The sequence below is a fragment of the Sinocyclocheilus grahami genome, unplaced genomic scaffold (assembly GCF_001515645.1).
Source record: "Sinocyclocheilus grahami isolate Dianchi unplaced genomic scaffold, SAMN03320097.WGS_v1.1 scaffold221.1, whole genome shotgun sequence".
Lineage (NCBI taxonomy): Eukaryota > Metazoa > Chordata > Actinopteri > Cypriniformes > Cyprinidae > Sinocyclocheilus > Sinocyclocheilus grahami.
Window position 1 is genome coordinate 1,986,418 of NW_015505400.1, and position 16,934 is coordinate 2,003,351.

The 16,934-nt window shown below is 37.2% G+C and overlaps 1 protein-coding gene across 1 annotated transcript; it reads left to right on the forward strand.

The window, feature by feature from the left end:
* Positions 1–370: 370 nt before the first annotated feature.
* On the forward strand, positions 371–14,244 carry LOC107596599 (gamma-tubulin complex component 2). Its single transcript, XM_016287357.1, has 16 exons — positions 371–470; positions 702–872; positions 949–1,077; positions 1,222–1,398; positions 3,881–4,040; positions 4,619–4,826; positions 5,323–5,522; positions 8,128–8,317; positions 8,630–8,775; positions 9,038–9,218; positions 11,514–11,694; positions 12,396–12,568; positions 12,849–12,977; positions 13,054–13,174; positions 13,564–13,727; positions 13,930–14,244. The coding sequence occupies exons 2-16, from the start codon at positions 723–725 to the stop codon at positions 14,003–14,005; spliced, it is 2,385 nt and encodes a 794-aa protein (XP_016142843.1). The 5' UTR covers positions 371–470; positions 702–722; the 3' UTR covers positions 14,006–14,244.
* The last annotated feature ends 2,690 nt before the right edge of the window (positions 14,245–16,934 follow it).

Here is a 16,934-nt window from a genome sequence, read left to right on the forward strand (position 1 = left end):
AACTGGCCCCTGGAAGTGTGTGTGACTATCTCTGATAACTAATTATTTTATATAATAATAATAATAATAATAATAATTATTATTATTATTATTTTATTTTTACTATTAGTAGTAGTAGCCTAGTAGTAGGAGTATCATTGTTATTAAACAAATCTATATAAAAAAATTAACAAATAATCACTTAGTAAAAAAAAATTAAATACGTGTTGTACTGGTATTATTTTCGGCTTTTCAAAATGTATGCATTTTTATATATATATATATGAAAGAAGAATGTGATGCTCATTTATAATAGTAGAACGGTTAAGAGGAAAGGACCTTTATTTTGGAAAAATACGCCCGCCTTTTGGCGGACATTTACAAATGTACAGTTTCTGACTTCCTGTTGTTGTGGCGTTGTCAGTTGCCCTAGTGTTTTATCAACAGATGCTGTTCGTGTTATTCAGACGGACTAATTAAACTTCTACGAGGTAAAATAACAAAGTCTATAATTCTAGGTAAACAATACGTTTTATTTTGTCATGCAATATCTATAAATGCAAATGGGCCGCTGGCTAACGTTAGCTGTGCATAAATAATAACAAGTCCTCGTATTTTTTTTATTGGCGTACTAAATATTCGTGGTTTTGGCGTTCATCATTTAGTGATCTAGATCTAGTGCCGTTATGTATTTATTCATTCGTGGAGCTTTCTGATTTCAGCTTCGGATTTCATCTGAAGTCATGAGTGAATTCAGGATTCATCATGATGTTAATGAACTTCTCGGGCTTCTTAATGTCCGAGGAGGAGATGGTGCTGAGGTTTACATTGATTTGCTGCAGAAGAACAGGACTCCTTATGTGACCACTACAGTATCTGCACACAGTGCTAAGGTGAACAGACATGATGTGTTTTATCTCCCATTACATGTCTTCTAAATGCAGGAGACTCATTTACCATGTCTTCCAGGTCAAAATGGCAGAACACTCCAAAATACCAGAAGACTTCTTAAGGAAATATGACGAATTGAAGTCAAAGAACGTACGCAACCTTGATCCACTGGTGTATCTGCTCTCCAAACTCACTGAGGATAAAGAGGTAGGTTTAATGAAACTCATTATTCATTTCCAAACAAGACGTTCACATAATTTCATCCCTAAACTCATGCATTTGTCAGTGTCTTCATTATTTCTTTTGATATTAGGGATTTATGACCAACATAAACATGCTTGTGCTCTTCAGACTTTGAAGTTCTTGCAGCAGAATGCAAAGGAGAGATCAGAAATGTCTGCAAATGCAGCATCCAGCACGACCACGTCATACAACGTTCCTGCAACCAGCAGCAAAATGTCCATGCAAGAACTGGAGGAGTTGCGGAAAAAGCTGGGAAATGTCACAGCCAGCTCCAATGTGCCTCAGGTAGTATGAGGAAAGGAGAAGTGATATTAATCTGTTTGTTTATTTAATAGGGACAATGCACATTGATGAACATCAGTATGAAACAAAACCAAAAAAAAGTTAATATTTATAGCAACATTGCTAATTTACATCCATAGTCCTTAGTAGGGCTGTCAAAAAAAAAAATTTCGAATATTAGTCACATTTAAAATAAAAATCCACATTCGAATGCAAAAACGTTGCATTCAAATTTTAGGTGTGCGTCAGGCAGCCTTATCATCAGTGGCGCACGAGATGCGATGACGATGTAAGTGTTGTTGCATTACAATGTTTTTCTTAGCCTATCCAGTTGAGGCCACTAGATGCGGCGCTGCTGCGTTGTTAATTAAAAAATTGCGGAAAAAGAGAACATAAATGCGGAGAAGATCTTGTTTTCATCAAAACTGAAACCAAGCCGTTCACACAGAACACACATTTGGCACATTTTCTAGAGGGACATCTATCAGCGTTGCACTCGCATCTCGCACAAAGGAGCCGCGTGTTTAGAAAGCCATGTAAAATTAATGCAAGTTTAACTTTGAAAAAAACATATATTGAGACTTCATGGCGGGTTTCCCCCCCATCCCACTGCATCTCATGTTTTTAAATGAAAAATGTACTCTGTGTGATACGCTTTCGGCCCTTTATATTAAACTATGCATACATACATGACGCTGTTTGTTTATAGTTGTTTAAGCAACTTAATTATAATTGGTTTATAAACATTATTTAAACATTATGCACTTTTTTCACAGATAATCATGTTATCTTATGCTTTGAATAAACGTGCATTAGTAATATTTTGCTTGATATGCGCCCTCTTGAAGAGAAGCCAAAATTTTGACTTCTTTCTAGCTGAAATTATGCATTTTAAATTCGAATATAATTCTAATTGTGGTCATATTTAAGTACAAAATTCAAATGTAGTTTTTCAGCCATTTTGACAGCCCTAGTCCCTAGGCAGTTAGCACAAAGTTCACTAGTGATAATATACAAATACAGATCACAACATAAAATCACAAATACACCATACTCAAAGGGATAAAGCATTTTGCACAAAAGTGATCACAGGTCTGATTTGCCTTAAGCCACTGTTTAAAATGGATCTGGAGTTGTATGCTATTACAATATTTACTTCACTTTATGGAAAGGGGTGGAGAAAACCCATGCAAAACCTAAAACAAGCATACACTTTTTTTTTTCACTGCATCTCAGGTTTTTAAATGAAAAATGTACTCTGTGTGATATGCTTTCGGCCCTTTATATTAAACTATGCATACATACATGACGCTGTTTGTTTATAGTTGTTTAAGCAACTTAATTATAATTGGTTTATAAACATTATTTAAACATTATGCACTTTTTTCACAGATAATCATGTTATCTTATGCTTTGAATAAACGTGCATTAGTAATATTTTGCTTGATATGCGCCCTCTTGAAGAGAAGCCAAAATTTTGACTTCTTTCTAGCTGAAATTATGCATTTTAAATTCGAATATAATTCTAATTGTGGTCATATTTAAGTACAAAATTCAAATGTAGTTTTTCAGCCATTTTGACAGCCCTAGTCCCTAGGCAGTTAGCACAAAGTTCACTAGTGATAATATACAAATACAGATCACAACATAAAATCACAAATACACCATACTCAAAGGGATAAAGCATTTTGCACAAAAGTGATCACAGGTCTGATTTGCCTTAAGCCACTGTTTAAAATGGATCTGGAGTTGTATGCTATTACAATATTTACTTCACTTTATGGAAAGGGGTGGAGAAAACCCATGCAAAACCTAAAACAAGCATACACTTTTTTTTTTGGTCTTATAAAATGAGATGATGAAATTAGTATGATTTTCTGTGGAAAAACCTGATTTTTTTTTTTCCAGTGCTGTAGATCATGCCTTCATGCCAGATAATCAGTAAATTAATCAATAAAAAAACTAGATAAATGTGGTTAATCATTATATGATTAAATGGAATAGTGAAATTATTATAAATGAATGAAGAATACATGAATATAAAAGTAAGTAAAACAAAACAACACGAATGCATGGTTGCACTTTTGAAGCAACACACACAGGCTGCAACAAAGAGTCCTTAGATCCTTAAGTGCCTTTCGCAAGAAATGCTTTTCATCTTCAGAAAGATCTTTCTTCCTCCCCATATTGCATGAGAACTGTGACTTGCCTAATAAACAAGAGCAACCTCTCTAAGTAGGTTTTTCATTTACCTAAGAAGACCTGTCAGAATATTTAACAAACCTGTCTGAGATTGACAGTTATCTAAAAACATATGAGAAATAAAATAAGCAAACTGAAATCTTACTGATATGTCCTTTGTATAATAATTTGGAACCCAGTGTACACTGTTATTTTTTGCATTCATTAATGAACATGATTTAGTAAGCCGATCCTGAATTCTGTCTATTGCATCAGTTTACGATCATTTTGTTTTCTCTCACAGTCTTCTGAGGTCATCCGTAAAATGCTGAGAGACCGACATAACAAGAAGAACCCCACTCAGCCGAACCCTGTGTTTCCAAACTGGGTGTATGACCGGCCTGCGCTGATTGGGGATTTCGTCACTAGCCCCACGCCTGTGGGAGATCCCGTGGTGGCTATTGGTATGTATGCAGCAGGGCTTTCCAAAATCAGAGCCTTAGATGCATAGGGAATTGTTACAGAGGTAGAGCAAGTTAATCAATTTGATGAGAGATTATGAAGAAATATGGACACTTTTAATTTCACCTATACTTTAAATATCACCGAAGGAGCAATAGATGCCAAATCTGGTGATATATGTGATTGAAAGTCAGCATGTAATGAAAGTTGCAATCATCTTTTCTTTCCTATTGTGAGTGTGACATACCTGAGTAAAATGGTTTCTTGAATGAGAAAAATATTCTGGAATTGATTGAATCGTTGTTTTGCTAATTGCGGCGTTTTCAAGGGGGTTCACTGGACAGAATAGATTATTGTCCTGCCCTTGTGCCAGTGAACATGTCATCAAAGAACAGATATTGTTATGATAGGGAGGGCAAGTAAATTTTTTTAAAATGAAAGATTATGAAGATTACAGATGAATTTAAAAAAATAAGATGTGCATGGATAAATCATTCATAATAAACACTGTAAAATTTAATTAAAAAAAATTGAGCTGTCAGTTTTGATTTAATAGTGACTTAAACTTGTGTAATTACAGGTACAATGCCGCTGGCTGCACAGGAACAAGCTCTGGTTGAGGACCTGCTGTATGTGCTGATTGGCGTGGATGGGAGAGACATCGCAGCTCAGCCTGTGCTCGGCAGACAGAGCCGCTCTTTCATAGTAGATCCTTCCCTCGACATGTCCATCAAAGAGCTGGTCAACCGGATATTACCGGTGGCATCTTGTTACTCCACTATCACACGGTCAGTGAACAGTTTGACCTTTAATAGTTATATTAGTCATGTGTTTACATTATCAGGGTTTGAAATTAATTACTTAGATTTAAAATGTATTTGGTAATAAATCTGATTCTGAGTCATTGAATGGCTTTCAGTTTTACGACTTGAAAGTGAACATCTGTTTTTTAGCTTGTGTATGTACACTCAATGTGTTTGAACTTTTAAAGACGTTTTTGTTTTGCTAATTTTGGAGGCTCCTGGTTGGAGGACATCATTTATGACTCATAACCCACCAAATTGGCTAACGATTTGATATGTGTAACCTGCCGTGGTTGATTTTTCACCTGCATCTGGTGGGTCAGCAGTGTTAATTTCGAACCCTGGTTGCAATATTAATGTCAGAGGGCTTTTATTAAAAGTTTTATGAAAAGCATTGATATTTCATTTTGCCTGGCTTGCTCGCATGTTATCTGAGACTCATATAAATTTCTTGCAATAAATTTGAATATTCCATGTCCAGCTTCACAGAGGAGAAATCGTCGTTTGAGTACGGTCAAGTGAATCATGCCTTGACTGCAGCCATGAGGACTCTGATGAAGGAATATCTCATCCTGGTGACCCAGCTGGAGCATCTCCACAGACAGGGCACGCTCTCCCTGCAGAAGCTCTGGTTCTACATACAGCCCACCATGCGCACCATGGAAATCCTGGCCTCCATCGGTAGAGCTCTCAACACATGTGGTTACTGTTAGAGATGCACCGATCGATCGGCCAGGGATCGGAATCGGCCGATTTTCCTCATGATCGGCCCAGATCGGTGACCGTTTTGTTACCAGCGGCACAGGCAATAACGTCAGCCGCACATTCTCGCTCTCATCTCTCCGACGACCCCTTCTCTCTCACACAGGCAGTGTTGCCAACTAATTTTCAGGGGAAGTTGCTAAAGGAAGGTCAATTTGTTGCTAAAAATTGCTAAATGATGTTCATTACGTAATTATGACACAAAATTGTCACTACCTCAAATCTCAGCAAGAAAATATTTTATATATGTTAATTTAGATGTGTTTGTAAAATAATATAACACAATATAATATTAAAATATAAATAACTGTATTTTGTAAACTACACATTCTGAACAATTATAGTTGTGAGTGTGACATACCTGAGTAAAATGGTTTCTTGAATGAGAAAAATATTCTGGAATTGATTGAATCGTTGTTTTGCTAATTGCGGCGTTTTCAAGGGGGTTCACTGGACAGAATAGATTATTGTCCTGCCCTTGTGCCAGTGAACATGTCATCAAAGAACAGATATTGTTATGATAGGGAGGGCAAGTACATTTTTTTAAAATGAAAGATTATGAAGATTACAGATGAATTTAAAAAAATAAGATGTGCATGGATAAATCATTCATAATAAACACTGTAAAATTTAATAAAAAAAAATTGAGCTGCCAGTTTTGATTTAATAGTGACTTAAACTTGTGTAATTACAGGTACAATGCCGCTGGCTGCACAGGAACAAGCTCTGGTTGAGGACCTGCTGTATGTGCTGATTGGCGTGGATGGGAGAGACATCGCAGCTCAGCCTGTGCTCGGCAGACAGAGCCGCTCTTTCATAGTAGATCCTTCCCTCGACATGTCCATCAAAGAGCTGGTCAACCGGATATTACCGGTGGCATCTTGTTACTCCACTATCACACGGTCAGTGAACAGTTTGACCTTTAATAGTTATATTAGTCATGTGTTTACATTATCAGGGTTTGAAATTAATTACTTAGATTTAAAATGTATTTGGTAATAAATCTGATTCTGAGTCATTGAATGGCTTTCAGTTTTACGACTTGAAAGTGAACATCTGTTTTTTAGCTTGTGTATGTACACTCAATGTGTTTGAACTTTTAAAGACGTTTTTGTTTTGCTAATTTTGGAGGCTCCTGGTTGGAGGACATCATTTATGACTCATAACCCACCAAATTGGCTAACGATTTGATATGTGTAACCTGCCGTGGTTGATTTTTCACCTGCATCTGGTGGGTCAGCAGTGTTAATTTCGAACCCTGGTTGCAATATTAATGTCAGAGGGCTTTTATTAAAAGTTTTATGAAAAGCATTGATATTTCATTTTGCCTGGCTTGCTCGCATGTTATCTGAGACTCATATAAATTTCTTGCAATAAATTTGAATATTCCATGTCCAGCTTCACAGAGGAGAAATCGTCGTTTGAGTACGGTCAAGTGAATCATGCCTTGACTGCAGCCATGAGGACTCTGATGAAGGAATATCTCATCCTGGTGACCCAGCTGGAGCATCTCCACAGACAGGGCACGCTCTCCCTGCAGAAGCTCTGGTTCTACATACAGCCCACCATGCGTACCATGGAAATCCTGGCCTCCATCGGTAAAGCTGTCAAAACGTGTGGTTCTTATAAGAGCAGCACTTAGCATTTTGGAAGTGTCAACAGGAGTAATAAGTTAATTTTGACAGTTTTTGTCTGTAAAAATATACTTTGAGTCAAAGTATATATTTCATGTTCATTGATAGCTGGTTCTTAATTCTTTAACTTTATTAGTTGCAACAGCCTTCTGGTCCACTAGAGAAGTTTGTCAGGACAAATATTGATGTTGGCTTGACAAAGCCTTATCTGAAAGTTTAAATAAGGTTTTAAAGTTTGGTGGTTACATAGATGTAGTAGGCATTGATGGCATGATTTAGAAATGTGTTAGAATGTTGCTAGCATTTTTTACTATGTTTTTTCCCCACATTGTTAGCATGTTGCTAATGTGTCTAGCATGTTTTAACATGATGCTAGCAAATACCATGTATTATTAACATGTTTTTGCACATTGTTAGGAGAAATTAGCATGCTACTAACCTGTTTCTAAAACTAAAATGTTTTTGCATGTTGCAAGCATTTTTTAGCCAATTGCTAACATGTTTCTATCATGTTTTAGCATGGTGGCAGCATGTTTTAGGCATGTTTTATGTATCTAACAAGTTGTAGAATGTTTTAATGCTGTTAGCATACTTTAACATATTAACATTGTTGCTAGTTTGTGTCTAACATTTCTGAGCATGTTGTTAGTAGATTCAGCATGTATCATGGTGTTAGCATGTTTCTAGCATGTTGTTAACACAATGCTGGCATGTTGCTATCATGTTTTATTGTACACACAGAGTCAGCACCAGAGCAAACATTTGTATTTCTAAAGGGGGCCTTGGTAGTAATCGTGTTTCGGGGGGTGGGTTCCCTTCGCCCGTACGTAGCGCCGACATTGTTGACATGCTCATGCTAATGTGCTTTCTCCCTGGTCTCTTTCATGTAGCCACTTCTGTTGACAAGGGTGAGTGTATGGGCGGCTCGACCCTCAGCCTGCTTCATGATCGTACCTTCAATTACACCGGAGACAGCCAGGCTCAAGAGCTCTGCCTCTATCTGACCAAAGCAGCCAGCGTCCCCTACTTTGAAATACTTGAGAAGTGGATCTATAGGGGCATCATTAAAGACCCATACAGGTAGAATGTGTTTGGTAGCCTCTTGTGGATGCTTTTTAAATTAGATTTTTTTTTTATGTGATTTTTTTACTGTTAATAATAATAGCTTTTCAGTATGAATTGCCCTTAAACATGTTATATGCATAACATATTGAGTATTTCCAGACACATTAGAGGACATTGATAAGCTATGTATGAAGTGCCACTTTTTGAAATTTGTATTTAATTTATATTATGTGTATATGATATATATTCATACATTTATAGTTCATATATATATAATACAATTTCATATATATAATAAAACTTCAAGTACTGTTTTTTTTAAAATAGTGAATTCATGGTTGAGGAGCATGAGCTGCAAAAAGAAAAGATTCAGGAAGATTATAATGACAAATACTGGGATCAGAGATACACTATCGTCCAGCACAGGATCCCATCATTCCTTCAGAAAATGGCAGATAAGATATTAAACACAGGTGAGGCATTTTCATTTATGAAACTTTAGCTCAGTTCCAGACAGCGTTTTTGTATTTAGACAGCATTTTAGCCATCAATAGGAGGCAGCTGCTTATGTAGAGAGTATATAGCATAAGATACATAAGATGCTACTAGAAAGCTGGGGTTAAATGGTAGACATGTTCAAATTTATACAATTTCTAATAATTATAATGCCCAGCTGGAAAGAATAGAGTGGCTAAATGCTTTATTTTCATAACCAGTCCTAACTTCTTATTTCAGGCAAGTATCTGAATGTTGTGCGAGAGTGCGGCCGTGATGTAACCTGTCCAGATGCCAAAGAGGTTCTCTACACGCTTAAAGAGAGAGCGTATGTGGAGCAGATCGAAAAAGCATATTACTACGCCAGTAAGGTTCTGCTTGACTTCTTGATGGAGGAAAAGGAGCTTGTTTCACGCCTGAGGTAAAACTTGAAGGTTTGAAATTGTATTATTCTGGCAGTGTTTCCTAGGGTCGTGTCAAATCAAGTCAAGCACTTTTAACAATACACATTGCTTCAATGTCACTTTACAGAAAATGTATGTGTCAGTGTTTAAATGTATTTAGATTCTATTGAACAGGAAATCAAATGTCAGCTTAAATTTACGAAAAGATTTTGAAAAATAAATGGACCTAGTAACATATTTTATGTTGCTTTCAATAAGTACACATGACATGGTAACCGTTCTTAGCTCACTGAGAATTGGACATAATAATCTGCTTTTAGGTATGTGAGTGAGTAATCTGAGCCAATGGTGCCGTTTATGAGCACCCTTCATTTGTTGCAAATCTTTAAGCTAAGCTTTTGACAGCTCTCAGTGTTCCAGGCACCAATATTTTAATGAATCCGAAAGGATGAATCACTGTCTGGCCAAATGAGATTTCCACATGGAGATAAAGGTTAGGATCATGATTGTTTTGTTAGTACTACAACAGACCGTTGGGTGTGTATTTTAACTTCTGACATCACTTACTCGCCCTCATGTCATTCCAAATGCAAGACTTTTAATTTATGTTCAAAACATTTAAAGTCCATGTAACCAAACGTTGACAATTTAAAAGGATTGTAAAGACATAGTAAACATAGTCCATATGAATTGAATGAGTTCATTCAAATCTTCTGAAGAGACATGATTGCCTTATATGATGAACAGATTTAAAGGTATAGTTCACCCAGTGTAGTTTGTTTTAGTAGTGTCGATTAGATGTTTGTAACATGTTTCTAACTTCAAACTTGCTACCAGCTAAATAACGTTTACTATTCATAATATTGATTTCTTCAATGTAAAAGTCATCTCGTCTGAAACAGGAGAGAAATACGCACAGATCAAGCACTGTTGAAAATGATCCAAAGCAGTTAAAATGTCTAAATAAATCAATCGAAACAATCAAATACAATAAATATCTAAATAAATATGTCGGTGGATTTTGGCCAGAAGTCAGTATTTAAAGTTAAAACGCTTATTCCATCATCAACGCTTAAATCCATCATCCAAGTAAATGGTGGATTTGTTTCTTGCAAACATGCAGCTTTTCACTTCACAAGACATTAATTAATTAATTGATTGACTGGAGTCATGTGGATTATTGTGATGTTTTTATCAGCTGTTTGGACTCTTATTCTGACAGCATCCAGTCACTGCAGTGGATGAAATGCAAAATTTAAAACTCATCTACATCTTGGATGGCTTGAGGTTGACTACATTTTCAGTAAATGTAAATTTTTGGGTGAACCATTGCTTTAATTTAGGCATTTATTCACATAAACATTGATCAACACGCATAAACCGGGCACATCAAATATGGTCAACGTCAGCTCAACTTGCTTGACGTGCAAAAGCAAACCTCCTTGGTTTTAGCAGTCGTGTCTCTTTAGATCAGGGGTGCCCAGACTCGGTCCTGGAGGGCCGGTGTCCTGCAGAGTTTTGCTCCAACCCCAATCAGACACACCTGAACCAACTAATCAAGCTCTTACTAGACATACTAGAAACTTCGTGGCAGGTGTGTTGAGGCAAGTTGGATCTAAACTCTGCAGGACACTGGCCCCCCAGGACTGAGTTTGGGAACCCCTGCTTTAGATTATTTGGATTAAACCACTCAATGGATCCCCCCCCTCAATGTTTGTATGAACTTTTTGAATTGCCAAAGTTTTTGTTATATGAACTTTCAATTCCTGGGACATAAACCTCTCAGGTTTCATTAAAAATACAGTTTTTGAAGATGAACAGAAGTCTGAGATGGGAACACATGAGGGGGTGAGTAAATGATGACAGAATTTTCATTTTTGGGTCAGTGCCATTAAAAACCAGATCATTTTAATTGATTCAATGTTGAAAGACTGATAAATCTTTTTCTCATCACAAGCTCACACCCCACAACTTAATTCTTTGTTCTTCGGGTGTAGCTGCATCACAGTGTCATCTGTTTCTAAAGCCCAAAGTATATTCTAAAACGGGGGTCACCAAACTCAGTACTGGAGGGCCAGTGTCCTGCAGAGTTTAGCTCCAACTTGCCTCAACACACCTGCCTGGAAGTTACTATTATACCTAGTAAGAGCTTGATTAGCTGGTTCAGGTGTGTTTGATGAGGGTTGGAGCTAAACTCTGCAGGACACTGGCCCTCCAGGACCGAGTCTGGAGACCCCTGATCTGACAGATTATTTGGTATTATTCAACAACGGGTCTGAATATCTCAATATCACCTACATTTTGTGATACAGGTCAATCAAACATTACTTCTTAATGGATAAAGGAGACTTTTTCGTGCATTTTATGGACCTAACGGAGGAAGAACTGAAGAAGCCGGTTGATGACATCATTCCTCCACGGCTGGAGGCCCTGCTGGAGCTGGCCTTGAGGATGAGCACTGCCAACACAGACCCCTTCAAAGATGATTTAAAGGTCAAATGCGCATCCATCTTCTCGACAGTTACTTTTACATTAGCACTTTGTAATATGTACAGTATGTTTGTGCATTCTGCAGAACAGTCTAGATTTCAGGTGTTGAGCAATTGCTTTTGCAGTAGAAATCCAAATGAAAAACAAATTGTTGTTCAGTTTCATCTTTTGCCTAAAGACGGGCAAAAATAAAGCTGAAATCACGATTATGGCAAATCACAAAGGCTGCTATTTAATTACTGTAAATAAATATAAGATGCAGGTTTCAGAGTGAAGCGCGGCACTGTGTTTTTACACATGAGCAGCTCATTATCTGTCTTGTGTTTGCAGTATTTTCTTAAATAGTTGATTGTGTTATTTTACAGTGAAATATTACAGTTGTAATTTCTTTTTTTATTTAGTCATTTCTTTATCATAATATAATCTCGACATATTGGCCAAGTTGTGCAGCCCAACAAACAAGCACTGCAAACCTGGATTTAAAAACATTTCAAATCGCAAACCGCAGAAAATTAGCAAATGAAAATGGAAATTTTCAACATTTTATGTGTGAAAATAGCTACTGTCACCCATCTAAATAGTTGTATCATTTGGAAAGTGGATAAGAGTCTTCTTAACGAATGGAAAATGATGTGCAGTTGCTCAAAAATAGGCAACGGGTCGTCACTGAAAATGCATGATTTAACATTACTGTTCTCTTCCAGATTGACCTGATGCCCCATGATGTTATCACCCAGCTGTTACGTGTCCTCGCTATAGACACCAAGCAGGAGAAAGCTATCATTAATGCAGAGCCCACAGAGGTGTCACTTAGCGGCCTGGAGGCTTTCTCTTTTGACTACATCGTCAAGTGGCCACTTTCACTCATAATCAACCGGTACTCAGCTTTTCTGTATGACTGTATAGCTTTAATTTCAAGCTGCTTGTAATTGTAACTATGGCCCTGTGCTTCTTAAAGAAATAGTTTTGTCATCATTTACCATCAAAAATGTTGCACGTTACACACTATGCTGTTTGAAATGTCGCACAATGTAATTGTCGCACAATTACATTGCAACACCATTGACATATTTTTTGCGTGTGAAATTTTACTGAAAAATATTGTGACCGCATCTTTACGATGAACTACTCCTTTAACACGATGCTCTGTTGTACAGAAAAGCCCTGACAAGATACCAGATGCTCTTCAGGCACATGTTCTACTGCAAGCACGTGGAGAGGCTGCTCTGTAATGTGTGGATCAGCAATAAAGCAGCTAAGCAATATTCACTGCACTCTGCTAAATGGTGAGACTATGTATTTTGACCTTGGACTGTGTATCTTCAAGTGAGCATCTTATTAAGTAGCTCTTGTATATTGTAGGTTTGCTGCTGCGTTTGCATTAAGACAACGGATGCTCAACTTTGTGCAGAACATTCAGTATTACATGATGTTTGAGGTTATGGAGCCCACATGGCACATCATGGAGAACAACCTGAAATCTGTGAGTCAATGAAATAAAATAAAAAAAAATCTTGGTTAATGATGTCACAGAATTTACCGGTAATTTGAAACCGATGTGTGAATGGTGCTTTACCAGTAAAAAGACGGAAAGTAGTTGCCTGTGTAAACAGTGAATTTTTGTATTTACCGGTAAATTAGTTCCAGTAATTTTACGGCAATTTACTGGTATTACTGTGTGAACAGGGCTATTGGCATTGAATCAATTATTTTACAATACTGAAACTAAAGAGGCACTTTAAAAACAGGCTGTGTAATAACTGAAACCATAATCTGTTCAAAAGATAAGAAAAAACACAAACACATTTTATAATGAAATATTTAAAATAAATAATAATAATATTTTATTTCGTCTATTTGTCTTGATCTCAGTTCCTAGCTGAGCATGTGGATGCCCTCCAGTCTGACTCTGGGTTTGAGGCGACCATCAGCAAGTTTGACAGTAACTTCAGCACCTTATTGTTGGAGCTTTTGGATAAGCTCAGCATTTACAGCACCAATGACTGTGAACACAGCATGATCAACATCATCTACAGGTGGGTTGTGAAAAGAATCTTTCATTCAAATTTCCACTGTGCATATATTAGTGCTTAGCAATTTAACCTGTCCCAAGCAGTGACAATAGAAATGTGTAGCGCAAGTTTTAAAATCTCTTACTTTTGAAGAGCTTTTACAACCCTCTTTAAAATTCAGTCTTCTCAACAGAGGTGCTATGAATAATGAGATGTCTTTTTATAGGCTGGACTTCAATGGCTTCTACACGGAGAGATTGGAGAAAATGGCCATTGAGAGGAGCCAGAAAACTGCTGCGTAGCTTCATCCATTATAAAATTCAATTGTTTTTAAAGTGTTCAATGTGCTGATTTGTTGTCTTTTTTCACAAAAATATGTAGTAATGTTACATGGTGCAACATAAAGCACTTAAGAATTTATCACTAAGTCTTGTTTGATCATTTTCTCCTCTCTGTTGGAAATGTATTTAATGGTCTTGTACAAATTGAATGAATTCCACCTGACTGAACACCCAATATAATAAAGGAAGAATGTAGCTTTGTTCACTGTTCTTAATTCTTCTTGTGTTCTTAACACAACTGTATTACTTTTACAAACTTATTTTCAATGACAAGAGAAGACGGAGCCTTAATGTGCTCATGGCATTTACGTTTATCTAAAGAACTCTACTTTGTGCTTGAATATGTCTGACAATCCAAACTAAGCCTGCATGACTTGAGCAACATATTCAATTGGGTAACTTTTTACAGAAAATATTAACATCTGTTTTTGCTCCTCTAATAAAAACGGTTCCAAATGAAGCCACAGAAGCTCATCAACCGCCCAGTTCAAAAAATTAATCTGGCCGCTTACATAAACTGCTTAGACGAGTCTTGAATAGTTTTTTCAAGACTGGTCATAACTTTTTAAGTGTGTTAAAAAAAGGTAGATTGGTGTAATTTGAATCCAAAAAGTATGACTGATTACCCCTTGGCTAACTGCTAGCTAGTCAAACTAGCTCTGAAGACAGTTTTAACAGTGGCTGTGTTAATGCAGCTGGACCCTGGAATCCCATGTTTTGCAATCCTGGGTCAAGTAATCTATTTTACTTCTGTGCTGTTTTTTTCAAAGCAACATTGGATAGATCACCCTAATCCAGATACAGACTTTTTCAGATTACCAAATCCAGATTACTAGTGCTCTAAATGGGACTACGTCACAATGTAGCTATGTAAAGAATGCAGGTAGAATAGTCAATAAACGTAATGATACAAATGTTGCATTATTGTACACATTTTAAAGTTTTATTACTTTTTGTTCCTGAAATCCACACTTCTCCTGAGATCAGGATAATCCAGGTTTTTTTTGTTGTTGATCAAAGGAGATCCTGATCAGTTCAGTTTTTGAACAACATATACTGAAAGTTTGATCCAGTTCAAAACCAAGACTGAATTACATGATCTAATCTGATTTCAGAAAACTTTTTTTTTTTAATGTAAAGCCCTTTTTCAGGTTTTCCAAAATTTGCCACCTGAACACACACAATAAAATTCAACTAGATTCAACAAAGTTAAAGCAGCACTATGTAACTTTTGGCGCTCTAGCGATTAAAGGTGGGGTAAGCGATTTTTTCCAAAACACTTTAGAAAACTGATTCGGGCCGAATAGCAAAACAAACTTGTAGCCAATCAGCAGTAAGGGGCGTGTCTACTCATGATACGGAGCGTTCAGTCTGAGCTGAGCGACAGAAAGCTAGATAGAGATTGAGGAAAACGTCTGCGGAACAAACGACGGCTTAAGGCAAGAAGTAGGACCAGACGTTCAAAAAAAAAATTATAGCCTGAATGTACTGTAAGTCGCTTTGGATAAAAGGGTCTGCTAAATGCATAAATAAATAAAAATAAAATGTAAATATCGGATCAGCTTTCAAGCGCTGGAGAAAACTCAAAAGAGCGGAAGGCCTGCGATCGGACGCCAAGGTTGCTTTGTTTCTTCTCGATAGGTGAGTAACACAGTGTCTGCGCCGCAACAGCTAAAGTCTGTCTAGTACACTGGACGCGAGCGACAAAGCGACCGTTGAAAATCATTTGAAATTTGTGTCAATACGTCATGAATAGAACGCAGCAGCAGTTTTCTGTCGGGGATTTGTCGTGTCGTGCCGCGCCGCATCCAGTGTAGACCATAGATATGTATATATATCTATGGTGTAGACAGCATCACTGATTATTAGTTCTATAGTATTCTGTCACGCCACTCGCGTCCGCTGTAGACACGGTGTAACATTGGTTTTGCTTTGTTTCACAGAACTAATCGTTGCCTGGGTTGCGTACAAATGTTTGGGGCGGAGCTATCAACATAGGGGCGAGACCCTTTTGGGGTAGGGGCGTGTTTGTTTTGGTGATTTCAAATGTCAACATTGGCTACCAGAAATCGCTTACCCCACCTTTAATAAACAGCACACATCCCGCGGAAGAACATTCCAACTGGAGCTACTTCTCTAAGTTTATGTCTATGGCGATTCACGCAGGTATGTGTTACTCCGCAGCGGTGACGACCCGACCAGGCTACAATAGTCCAAATATAAGTACTTATTATAAGTGTACCGTAGTGATTCGGAATAAGACAAAAACACGGTTTGGAAGATGAATTCATGATGTACTCGCTCATTATATACATTTTGCAAATTTTGAACACAGAAAAAGTTACATAGAGCTGATTTAAGTGGTTGAATATGGAAGAAAAATAATGACAAATGTCTTTGAAACAAAAAAAATTTGAATTGCACTAACTAAAAAAATAATGCATTGCATTATGCACTTGCGTTCATATTCTGAGCTCATCTGCTTGCCTGTATATAGTTTACATCATCAAAAAAACTTAATTTGTCCTTCGTGGACAAAAGCGGGCACCCATAGGAAATGAATGGGAAATACTAATTCAAAGAATCTGTCCAATAAAAATCTATAAATCCAACAAGATGCAGATCATACATACACATAAATGAAGGGGTGAGCCTATACAACATTCTTAATGTGGCAAACACTCATACTCACACTCACACACACAAACAGAGCATTGAATGAGCCTAACAGGCTTTTTTTTTTAGTTATTTGTATATTGTTAGAGGATGTGAACCGGGTCTTCAGGAAGCAGAAATCTAGAAAAGCTTCAGGCCCAGATGGTGTTTCACCTGCCTGTTTAAAAGTCTGTGCTGACCAACTGGCCCCCATCTTCACACAGATCTTCAACAG

Excerpts from the sequence above, each read along its gene's own strand:
- LOC107596599 (XM_016287357.1), top strand. The coding sequence starts at position 723 with ATGAGTGAATTCAGGATTCATCATGATGTTAATGAACTTCTCGGGCTT. Across the intron at positions 11,695-12,395 it reads CCTTCAAAGATGATTTAAAG|ATTGACCTGATGCCCCATGA; the intron begins GTCAAATGCGCA and ends GTTCTCTTCCAG. Across the intron at positions 12,569-12,848 it reads CTTTCACTCATAATCAACCG|AAAAGCCCTGACAAGATACC; the intron begins GTACTCAGCTTT and ends TCTGTTGTACAG.